This window comes from Fundulus heteroclitus, chromosome 5, assembly GCF_011125445.2.
Source record: "Fundulus heteroclitus isolate FHET01 chromosome 5, MU-UCD_Fhet_4.1, whole genome shotgun sequence".
Classification (NCBI taxonomy): Eukaryota; Metazoa; Chordata; class Actinopteri; order Cyprinodontiformes; family Fundulidae; genus Fundulus; species Fundulus heteroclitus.
This window is the reverse complement of record NC_046365.1, coordinates 38,274,330-38,286,351: the sequence shown is the minus strand read 5'-3', so window position 1 is coordinate 38,286,351 and position 12,022 is coordinate 38,274,330. Positions and strand designations below refer to the sequence as shown.

General features: G+C 43.5%; 1 protein-coding gene across 1 annotated transcript in view; it reads right to left on the bottom strand.

Moving 5' to 3' along the window:
• Positions 1-2,414: 2,414 nt before the first annotated feature.
• frem3 (Fras1 related extracellular matrix 3) overlaps positions 2,415-12,022 on the bottom strand; it is a 58,295-nt gene continuing 48,687 nt past the window's right edge. Inside the window, exons 17-24 of the mRNA XM_036137542.1 lie at positions 8,880-9,072; positions 7,521-7,625; positions 7,091-7,218; positions 6,874-7,008; positions 5,240-5,366; positions 4,953-5,140; positions 4,724-4,870; positions 2,415-3,227 (exon numbers count right to left, since the gene is read on the bottom strand). Of these exons, the coding sequence (XP_035993435.1) occupies positions 2,631-3,227; positions 4,724-4,870; positions 4,953-5,140; positions 5,240-5,366; positions 6,874-7,008; positions 7,091-7,218; positions 7,521-7,625; positions 8,880-9,072 (1,620 nt within the window). The 3' untranslated portion in view covers positions 2,415-2,630. The remainder of the gene's footprint in view (positions 3,228-4,723; positions 4,871-4,952; positions 5,141-5,239; positions 5,367-6,873; positions 7,009-7,090; positions 7,219-7,520; positions 7,626-8,879; positions 9,073-12,022) is intronic.

Here is a 12,022-nt window from a genome sequence, read left to right as displayed (position 1 = left end):
AGTTTCACTTTTTGAATTGACTTACCGACATTAATTCTCTAATTCACCTAAATGCGCCTGTGCAAACAGAAACCAGTCGCATAGAACAGAAATTCTACCCGTTGAGGTGCAGAAGTCGGTTTGCTTGTCGCTGCTTTAGATCCACCGTCAGCAGCTGTCCGTCAGGGTTCAAAGGTCATCGGTCACTGACTGCAACGCTCCAGCATCTGTCTAGAACTATCAAAAGTCCCTCTGCTGTAAAACTGAGTGTTCGACTCAATTCTGCTGCCTCTTGTGATGCTATAGACCCAAATATACACAAAGCTGGATTGGCTGATTTCTCCCTCAGTGGAGTCTGGTGTTACCATTTCACTGTAGCACTTAGAATAAGACAAAATGTGATTTACTACTAGGGAAGGCCTTGGGAACTAATCTACTAATGGGTAGTTAACCAGTGCTTATTAGCCTTAGTAGGAGACTCCTGGTTTTTTTTTTTTGTTACCAAGGAAAACCTGTTTTTTAGTGAATTTTCTGATTACTGATTTTATTGGATTCTCTCTTTGACAAATCTATTGACGAAAGACATCAGCAATTTTAAATTCTTGCACTGCTGTCATCTTAATAATGTCTGACCATCACTTACTGAGTACCAAATCATTTCCTGGCTATTATTTTGTTAACTTCACTTATAGTGAAACATCATACCAAGTACTGACCGAGCAGCCAATCATTACCTATTATCCAATATTAAACAATCTCTTTTTGATCTCTTACAAATAAAACATCTTTAACTGATCAGTTAAATACAATGTATTTAATAAATAGAACTGGTTAATAAAGTTTGGCTGTGTGTTCCCCATTAAGTACTGGTTAGTTAGTTATTTAATTCCCAGATAACTAACCAGTAGTCCCTTAATAAACCAGTAGATACTGGTTAACTACCCTTTAGTAAGTGATTAGTTCTCTGGTAGTTAATTAAATTTTGTGTACCTTAGTGTAGAGTTACCAATTTCACATCCTGCATTAGAAATGCATACATTACCTAAAAATACTTCTGAGGATTTATTTGTTACTAAAGAAATAAAATACCCATGGGTCCCTCTTTAAAAAAAAAAAAAGAAATTTGTTCAAGAAAAAAAAAAAAGACATCTACATTTGGCTGTGAAAATGTAGTTTTATCCAAAGCTCTGAACTTGTTGCCAAAGACATTTTGCTTGTTGGAAATCTTCCTTCTGAAAATGAATTGATCAGCAAAACAGAACATTTTAAATTGACCAGGATGAATGAATAACTCTCCTTTAATATTTACACCGATCAATCTGAATGTTTTTTTTTTTTTTTGTTGGTACATTTAAAATCCCTTTAACAATGTCACTGGAGCGAGTCAACATTTGTCACATTCATTCATTCAGTCTTTTTTTTTGTACTCTGCTCATCACAAAACTCAATGAAACATAAAAAAAAGAAAGAATTAAAGGCTATGCATAGAAAAACTTCTTTTGTGTGTGTGAGATGAACATAGAGGTTTCCATTTAGTCATGAATTTGTTGCATGGACTGCATGCATCTGCAAACACAAAACTGTAATATTTTACAACGGGGCATTCACTAACAGAGGCCAAGGATTTTAGTTTAGAATCCCCATTTTTTTTTTTTTTTTTTAGCTTCATCAAGGCACAAACCTACAGGACACTACAGCTAAAACGAGCCTTTAAAGCCGGTGTTGTGCGCAATTCTGTTCCCCCGTGAAAATCTGTTCCCCCTGTGTCGGGAGCGCGCTTTGCAGCCGTTTTCACGGTAAAACAACTCCTATAATCACGTCAAGGTTGTAACATTTAGTTTAATCGGCAGCTGTTTACGAAATTGTAAAATAAAAATAAACGGGGTCTTTCAGACATCTGAAATATCCATTATCTCCTCTCCACCCCCGAATACTTTGGGAAATAAAGAGCAAATGTTTCCAAATTCTCAAAAATTATGTGTGATAGCATGTAGTATACTAGAACATTCCTTAATCCAGTAAACTGTCATATTTTACATTACAACGGGATTTACTGGGAAGTCTGCACTCTCGTCTTTTCAGGAAGTCTTAGGCTGCCATAATAAAGAAACAGCCATAATGTTTGTGTCCTGCTGTCAGCCATCCTCATTTTTCAGCAATGTAAAATCATAAATATACACTACGTGCTGGAATACTGTGTTTGGTGGCTTACTTTTATTTGTCAGGGTAAAGTGACAAAAGTTGGAAAAAGACCCATTATATTGCCATTTGAAATAACACAAAACAGCGTAAGAAGACCTCGTTTATTTATTTTTATTTTACAGTTTTGTAATCAGCTGCCGATTAAACTGAATGCTACAACCTTAAAATGATTATAGGAGTTGTTTTACCAGGAAATCAATTAGAAGTGCCGTGAAAACGGCTGCAAAGCGTGCTCCTGAGACAGGGGGAACAGATTTTCACGGGGGAACAGAATTGCGCACAACACCGGTACATTCTCTGCATGTGGGCCCTGAGCACCGACAGCCTTTCCTGTCCACAAGTCGCTCTTGGCTTTATTCAGCGCTACGATCAAAGGCACAGTGGTGAGGAAGACTGCTGCAGTCTTTTCAAGAGGAAGGCGGGTGGTGAGGAGACATCAGCGTCCCCCTTTAGACTTCAGAGCTGTCTGAACTGCCCCACACGCCTGCGGGGCCGTGGCTGTAGCCTGAGTAGGCGGACGAGGAGGAAGTGGCGTACGGAGGGAACTGAGCCTCCTTTTCCCTCCTCCTGCGCCTCAGCAGCAGGACGACGACGACGGCGACGAGGCAGGCGAGCAGGACCAGGCCTGCGATTCCCACCAAGGTGGGCAGGAAGGAGGTGTCGGTCGGCTCTTTCCCAGAGCTCTCCAGCAGGGGGCGTCCCAGCACGGGGTCACCGTGGGGCGACCAGGGTTGGCGCTGGCTCACCACCATGCGGTCGGAGCGGTCCAGGGCGATGTGCTGGATGTTGGTGCCCCGGTTGTTTTGGATGCCGATGTCCTGGGCCAGAGCGGGACCGGAGAGCAGCGGGGCGGCCCGGCGCCGCCGGCCGGCCGCGTCCGAGGCAGCAGCAGGAGGAGGAGGAGGAGGAGGAGGAGGAGGCCGCTCGAGCGAAGAGACGCTGTGCTGGAGGCGCTCGACGCTGCGCTTGCCGATGTGCCGGTTGGCGTTCTCTCTGGAGCGGAGGGTGTAGATGGTGTGGATGAACCATTCACGACCAGCAGCCACCTGAGGAAGAAGCACAGAGCATTCATCTCCCCTTCCAAAAAAAAAAAAAAGTTTAAAAACAAAACAACTGGACTTTTTTCCGAAGTTTGAAGACGTTTCGCTTCCCATCCAGAAAGCTTTCTCAATTCAAAATGTCTGAAATAATGTGGAGTTCCAAGCTTTATGTTATTGGCTATGCTGGTGAAGATTCTCAGTCATCCAGGTCATGGTCATTCAAAAAAAAGGTAAAAAACAAAGCAACTGGACTTGTTTTCCGTAGTTGAAGACGTTTCGCTTCCTCTCCAGGAAGCTTTTTTATTAGCTATATTAGCTACGTCCTCAGAACAAGACTGTGCTGTCCACCTACACCTAAAGGACAAAGGACACATTTTTAAGGACCAAAGTCTTCACATTTTGGACAAAGAAGACAGATGGTTTAAGCGGGGTGTGAAGAAGGCCATTTACGTTAAGAGAGGAAACAGAGGAGGAGGATCAGGTTTCAACTTTCAAAAACTTACAACACAGCTATAGCTTTGATTCATTCCAGTTTTCACCTCAATCCTCACCTCAATGCAGGCGATCACAACATCTCCCCTGTAAGCCCGGCTAATAACGACCCTAACGACTCCCCAGTGCTAAGGGTTGGACCGGTTTCAGTTCAATCTGCATGTTATCTAAGTCATAACAAGGCCTTTTTGAGCAAAAATATAAAGCTTGGAACTCCAACACTACTCAGCTTTCTGGATGGGAAGGGAAACGTCTTCACACCTTGGAAAAAAAGTCCAGTTGTTTTGTTTTTTTAACTTTTTTTTGGAATGATCATGACCTCAATGACTGAGAATCTTCACCAATTCATCTCCCCTGTTAACGGGCAGCTCTGCCCCGCATTTAATCATGCATTACTTTCAAACAGCCTGACTTCACTGTCGGGTTTCTAAAGCTCTCCTTTAGAACAGTCTCTGAGAAGGGCGTTTTGTCGCTTTACAGTCTGGGTTATGAAAATAAGCTGGACAGACATTTTACTGGCCTAAAAAAATGATACCAACAGTACATTAATTATCCTTAAAGAAGCAGGAAGAAAACAGACTTGGCAAAATGCCTCAGAGATGCATTACCCTTAAAGCAATCATCCACTATGCCACCAGGTTTCAGGAAAACACCTTGCTGGAGCTAGAATCGCTGTTTGCTTGGTTATTTTTTTATAAACTAAGCTAAAGAAATGGGAAAAAATCTGTGTTTTAGTGACAGCCTGCTGGTACCAACGAGCCTTGAGTTGTCATCTGAAAGCAGTTCTCTGCTGGATCTGATTTGTCTCCCCAAAAAAAAAGGGGGGGGGGGGTTCATCCTCAGAACCTTTTGTGTCTGACCAGGTTATAAATCTGAGTTAAGCAGCTTAACAAACCACAGAGATGAAGGAATGACCGTAAGAGAGACCGCTGATCAGGGCCGCTCCAGATGATCAGGGTTCTCCACAGAAACCACTCAGGACCGTTTGTGTCGGTCTGAGAGTCACTGACCTGGAAAAGCGGCGAAGAAGACAGCAGGAAGCCATCTGAACCGGGCTGCCTGACCAACGTTTGTGCTCCAGGGGCGTCCTGGGCCAGTTTGGCCTTGAAAGCAACGTCCCCAAACGCCGAAGCTTGAGTCTCTGGCTGGGCTTTGTCCTGCAGAACCACACGCGTCAGAACCGTACGAAGTGACACCAAACAAGTCTTCTGGAATACCTTGTATTTGTCGCAATCCTACCAGAATCTTGAATCTGTAGAGCAGAGACGGAGCATCTGCCAGGCAGCCATACTCCCTGTTTGTAGGGTTGTACTTGGGGACGTATCCATCCGCTCCGGTGCAGAGGAAAACCTTCTCAATGCTGCAGGAGAAGGAGTCGCCCAGGTTCTGGACGGGGTCTACCATAACGCGGCCGTAGATCGTAGAGCCTGGAACGAAGAGCCAGCAGACGTGTGAGATGATCTAAAAAGGCCCTGCAAAGTGGCTGTAATACCCTGTGACTCCGGTAGGTGGCGCTGGCGTCCAACCTTCTGAAAAAGCAGCATCGGTTCCTTCTCCAAAGCCCATGGAGCCGTCAGACAACCAGAGCTCTTTCTTAGACAGCAGGAACATCTGAGTGTTTAGACTGAACTCAGCCGCCACCGGGTCGCTCACCTGCAAGACAACACACCCAACAGCTGGTAATTCTGGGAGTAAATAAGGGTAAAATAAAAAAAGATTGATACAAACAATTAAATTGTTATTTTTTAGACTTATCATTAAAGATATTCCACTTTTTAGCACTGAATGAGGTGGAGGTTCTTCCATAATTGCCCCCATTGTTGAGCTCCTGGTTCACAAGAATCTGACATAAGCAGATTTTAACTCTTTTTAAAAAAAATATAAATTATGATTTTATTTCCTCACAAATAGGTTAGAAACATCCCGTTTTGTATTTGGCAATCTGTGATCAGAATGTAACTGAGTCCAGGTTTGACTTCTCTAAATACTGCAGTTTGGGTCAGCCTAACGTTGTCTGAACGGCAAAAATCAAACGTTTTTTTTTTTGTTTTTTTTACAGTATAATTTAGTTATTCTCAAACTATGTTTTAGTTATCTGTCAATAATCAAAGCGCAAGTTCAAACAATCTAGTTGTTTTAGATTTCGATGCAGTGTTGTGACATTTAAGAATCAAACCCATAGGGGTGGGGTTGCAAGACGTTTATTTTTTTTATCTATTCATTCATTTTAGTGCGTTTTAGACAAATGCACACATAAGTTCCTTTTTGTTTTCTGCTCCACTGAGTGAAGAGGAGAAAATGTATAAGGTGAGGAGATCATGTATGAAATGCCCACAATGACTTTACATAAGTACTGCCCTAAGAGGGACACAGTGGATTCTCTAATAATAAATATATAAATACATAAAATGAAATGACTGTTGTCATTTCAGCTTTTAACTTTCTGTTCTCTCTCTTTTTTCTTCATAGAAGGTACACCTGGCCCGACGTTCGGTTAACTGTGACATCATCCAGAGAAGACGGCTCACCCGCTATTACCATCTAATGTAGAACAGATTACTAGATCAATGTGTGCTTCTGTGCTTGTTTGTCTCTCTTGTTGTGTCTCTGTTCTGTCTTCTGTAACCCCAGTCGGTCGAGGCAGATGACCGTTCATACTGAGCCCGGTTCTGCCGGAGGTTTTCCTTCCCGTTAATGGGGAGTTTTTCTTCCCACTGTCGCTTCATGCATGCTCAGTGTGAGGGATTGCTGCAAAGCCATGTACAATGCAGATGACTCTTCCTGTGGCTCTACGCTTCCCCAGGAGTGAATGCTGCTTGTCGGGACTTTGATGCAATCAACTGGTTCCCTTATATAGGAAATTTATGACCAATCTGTATAATATGATTGATTTTGACTTTTTTCACTTTTGACGTATTTCATGAATTGGCGCTATAAAAATAAAATTGAATTGAATAAAAATAAAGATTCAAAAAGCTGTAACTCCCATCTCTATGTGAAGCAGAGCTATGGTGCCGACATCATGTACGCAACGCCACCCGCTTTCCATTCAAAACTGTTACTTTTATCTTGTTCCACCCGCTGACACAGTGGCACCCTGGGTGAAGAACCAGGTCAAAAACGGTTTCTAATGTGCGGCGCTCACGGTAGAAAGTCCTACCTGCTGGAAGCGGATGTCCATGTCAAAGGTGAGCGGCTCCCTCGGGTGGCAGACGGGAGGGATGCTGAACTCTCCGTTGGGTGACGCTATGCAGGGAGCCAGCTTCACCGTGTAGGTCCCAGAGTAGTCCCGCACCTGGAAGCCAGACGTTCAGGTTAGTGGATCGCTGGGGGGGGCATTAAGTCGCTTTGCATTTTTTAAAGAAAGAAGGACTCACGGCAAAATCTGAGACGAAACTCCACTGCTGCATGGGCTGGTTGTACGTGGGTTCAGTCCTGACCAAAGCCAGGGTGAAGGTCAGTCCGGGAATGTCGGCGCACATCACCATGGATGTCACACTGGTTCCTAAAGACAAACACGAACACGGCCGGCGTTATATCCAGTCTAAACAGCCAGCCGGTAATATTTATAGGGGCATTCTCAGAGCCACGGGCTTGCCAACTGTAAATGCTGCAGGGTCACGTCAACATTTGCTCCAATGACCTTTGGCCGTTTCCCGAGAGAAAGACCCTTGAGGCGGAACTCCGCAAATAGACGAAGAGTGGATGTTGGCCACAGAGTAACCCGATATGCACCTGCTCGCACAAAATTACCCCATGGAGCAATTTAGGGTACGAAGGCCGTGGACGCGGGCGCCAATCTCCTACCTGGATGAGACATGACAAACTGTCCCCTGAAGCGAGCCTCGGTCTTGAAGTTGACCACCAGGCGTCCCTCGTCGTTTATGCGCATGCTGGTGGGGTACATGGCTCCTGTAGGAACAGATAAAAACACAATGACGTTCCCATTCCAAAAAAGGTAAAAAAAATAGTGCTGTCAAACAATTAAAAATTTTAATCGCGATTAATCGCATAATGTCGATAGTTAACTCGAGATTAATCGCAAATTAATCGCATATTTTATCCTTTTATTTCTGAAAGTGTAATAGCCTGTTTGGGCATTTTAATATGCAATTTTGCAATAAATGACACTAATAAAATACATGCTTGTACAAAAAATATTTTTATTTTGTTATTTTCAAGCACTTTTCAGAATTGGAATGAAAACATCCTGGTGCCAAATGTTAAACTCTGGACTATAATGGCTATATGACTAATCATGACGCCCTGATGTTTACACAGTGTGTAAACAAATGTTTAAATAAATACCTGTTTTCATGCCGATATATTTTTTTGCCTCTTAAACAAAGATAGACATGGTATTCTGCACCAAGTAATCTACTTTCAGCAGTTATCACCGGTTATTGCTCCGTAAACTGCAGAAAATACGAGCAGAGTTGCTCTCTCTGCCTTTACTACCGTCGGCTCCTATGGCGGAGGGAGATTTCAGCTGGATACACTCAAATGTAGTGCAGGCAGGTCTCATAATAACCCCTATGTTGTCACCTATTTTAGAGCCCAAATAAGCGATTTCACTTTCAGAAACCTGCCCAAAAAAACCGCAACCCGTGACTCATGAAATTTAGAAGCGCTTTTAGAAAAAAGCCCAAAGTCGCATGTGTCCCAGGGTAAAAGAAACTTTGCGCTCACGCGCAGCGCGGGTGTGTTTTGCTACAGTTTTCTAGCACTCTTGAAACTACGGAAAGCGCCGAGGGTAAAAGAAACACAGTCCGGAAAGCGCGGCGGGGAAAAAACATTAGGGAACGGTGCTTGTGTTTTGACGCGCGATTAACGGCGACAAAAAAATTGTCGGCGTTAAAATGCCGTTAATAACGCGTTTAACTGACAGCACTAGTAAAAAACAAAGCAACTGGACTTGTTTACCGTAGTTGAAGACGTTTCGCTTCCTCTCCAGGAAGCTTTCTCAATTCAAAAAGTCTGGAGTAATATGGAGTAACAAGCTTTATACCATTGCCAAACAAAGGCCTTGTAACGGCTTAGATAACATGCAAATTCAACCGAAACAGGTCCACCCCTTAGTAATGGGCGGTCGTTAAAGCCAACATTGTTCCCACGTTTAGCTCTTCGTTATCTACGCGGAGGCTAGCAGAGGGCCGTGTGATGTACCTTGGAGTTCGGCTTCAGGCGGGCTGCCGACGCCGTCCTGCCACAGGATGGCCGTGTCGTACACGAAGGTGAGCTTGAGCTCCGACTGCAGGTCAAAGTGCTGCCAGCCTCCGACGGCAACGGGGGAGTGGAAGACGTAGGACACGAAGAGAGGGACGCGCAGCGTGACGTAGGACTGGACCAGGTTCAACACCTAAAAAAAATAAATCACGTTAGAGAAAATCCTGAAAAGTTCACTTTTAATCTCGTGTAAGTATTTTTCTGTGGTAGTGAAAAGAAAAGCACGCCTTGTTTCAGTTTTAGAGTATCAGAACATAAAAATGTCTTTTAAATCTCTGTAAACTGTACAAAACACATAGATTTTCTAACATGCTTTATCCCTATTGGGGTTGTGTGGGGGTGCTGGTGTCTATCACCAGCTGTCAATGGATGAAAGGCGGGGTTCACCCTACACAGGCCACCAGTCTATCGCAGACACACATACAGGACTGTCTCAGAAAATTAGAATATTGTAATAAAGTTCTTTATTTTCTATAATGCAATTAAAAAACATGAAATGTCATACATTCTGGATTCATTACAAATCAACTGAAATATCGCAAGCCTTTTATTGTTTTAATATCGCTGATTATGGCGTACAGCTGAAGTAAACTCAAAAATCCTATCTCAAAATATTAGAATATTTCCTCAGACCAAGTTAAAAAAATAATTATAACAGCAAAACAAAATCAAACATTTGAAAATGTCCATTAATGCGCTCAGTGCTTGGTTGGGAATCCTTTTGCACAGATTACTGCATCAATGTGGCGTGGCATGGAGGCAATCAGCCTGTGGCATTGCTGAGGTGTTATGGATGCCCAGGATGCTTCAATAGCGGCCTTTAGCTCATTTGCATTGTTGGCTCTGGTGTCTTTCAGCTTCTTCTTCACAATACCCCACAAATTCTCTATGGGGTTCAGGTCAGGGGAATTGGCAGGCCAATCAAGGACAGTAATGCCATGGTCAGTACACCAGTTACTGTGAGAATATTATGTCGTCTCTTAACCACTACCATACTTGTGATTTAGTTTACTGAACCAAGCTGAGTGTTTTTCAAGGCTCAGGAAACCCTGCAGTGTTTCGAGTTAATTAGACGATTCAAGTGATTAGTTGAATAGCCTACTAGTATACTTTTTCACGATATTCTAATATTTTGAGATAGGATATTTGAGTTTTCTTCAGCTGTAAGCCATAATCAGCGATATTAAAACAATAAAAGGCTTGAGATATTTCAGTTGATTTGTAATGAATCCAGAATGTATGACATTTCATGTTTTTTAATTGCATTACAGAAAATAAAGAACTTTATCACAATATTCTAATTTTCTGAGACAGTCCTGTACATGTAATTATTTATTCAGCTAAAATAAAGCCAACCCCCATGATTCTGTAGCTTGTAGAACCACCTGTAGCAGAGAAAACGTGAAGCACTTCTTTACCACGTTGCTTCCAATCATTGAGGTTTCAATCAGGTCGACATTTGGACTTTGACTAGGCCACCTTGACTCTCTCAGCCCTTCTGCTGTAGATTTACTGCTGTCGTTTGTCCGTTGTCCTGCTGACGACCCAGTTAGGCCCAAGCTTTAGCTGTTGGACAGTTGAGCTCAGATTTTAGTCTGGACTACTTTGGCATAAAGACAAGTTTATGGTTATCTCAATGGCAGCAAGCTTCTTGAGTCTTGTGGCTGCAGAAAAAAGGCCCAAATCATCATTCCTCCACTACTTTGCTTGACAGATGGCACGAGGTCTTTGCTTTGATAAGCTGTGTTTGGTGCTGCGTAGTAAGGCTGTACCTCTCTACTTTGGTCTCACGTTGTTCCAGAAGTCTCAATTATATTTCCTGTGTTCAAAATCAGAGGTTTGCATACACTGGGGTTTGATCGATTTGGGAAAGATGAGATTATATCACAGCAACGTGAGCTTCTGATTGGTTAATTGACAAGATTTGAGTAACCTGGGAGCACATTTCAAACTTCCTGCTTCCTTGGTTGACATCACTGAGAGAGCAAAGGCAATCAGCCAAAATATCAGGAAAAGAACAAGTCTGGTTCATCCCTGGTTAAAATGAACACACACCTGAAGGGGTTCATCTGTTCAAATGATTACATTCCAGTATAAAAAGCAGCGGGAGGTCCAGACGTCACACTGTTTTGGGAAGCAGACGGGTTCAGTTTGTGCGTTTCTGCACCGAAATGCGCTGCTGAGGCCAAAAGCCAAAAGACGTTGTGAAGATGCTGGCTGAAGCTGGTGAGAGACCGTCACTGTCCACGGAGAAACAAATCCCGTACCCGCATGGACTGAACAGCTGCTCAGAGAGGAAGAAGCCGCTATTCCACAGCAGGAGGTGTCCAAGAGCAGTCCTCAGGAAATACTACTCTGCAACTTCTAGATGCGTAACATCTCCAGCACACCTCAGTCAGATGGCTTAATTCCCTCCTCAGCTCTGCAGAGGTCTGGGAACATCAATTGATTCTAGTGTTGTGAAGAAGCGACGTTCTAAACGTTGCAGGATAGAAGCTCTCGAGGACTCGACTTACATGAGATTCCAATTTGTAAATGCATATAAGCACAACAGTGTAATTTTTAGAAAGCCGCCCTGTGGTTGCTGCACTGTGGTTGCACTGTTGCCTTTGCAGCAAGACGAACTGTTGCATGTTCTCCCTGTGCATGCGTGGGTTCTCTCCAGGTACTCTGGCTTCTAGTCAGTCCAAAAGCACGATTAAATAGTCTCTCTAATGCCGGACGTACACTGTACGATATTTTCAATCGTCGTACTCACATACAGCTCAAACCTCAGGGTTTAAAAGTTCACAGCTCTCCATTTCTGTTCTTACTGTACGGCCCGACGCTCTGATACAACCTGACTGCTCACACCGTACGTCCAAAAACCACACCTCAGACTCAGCGCCGTAGAGAGATGGCGCTTGTCAGACTCGTCTATCCAGAAGCCAAACGTAAACAGTAGAAGAAGAAAAACGTGGGAAGTGTCGATGCTCGCTGTTAAATATGAGGCTTACTAGAACGAAATGCGCTGCCTTGGTAATCCTACAAGTTGCTCCTCCATAGTGACTCCATGTCACACGTACCGCCGCCATGCTGCTCTC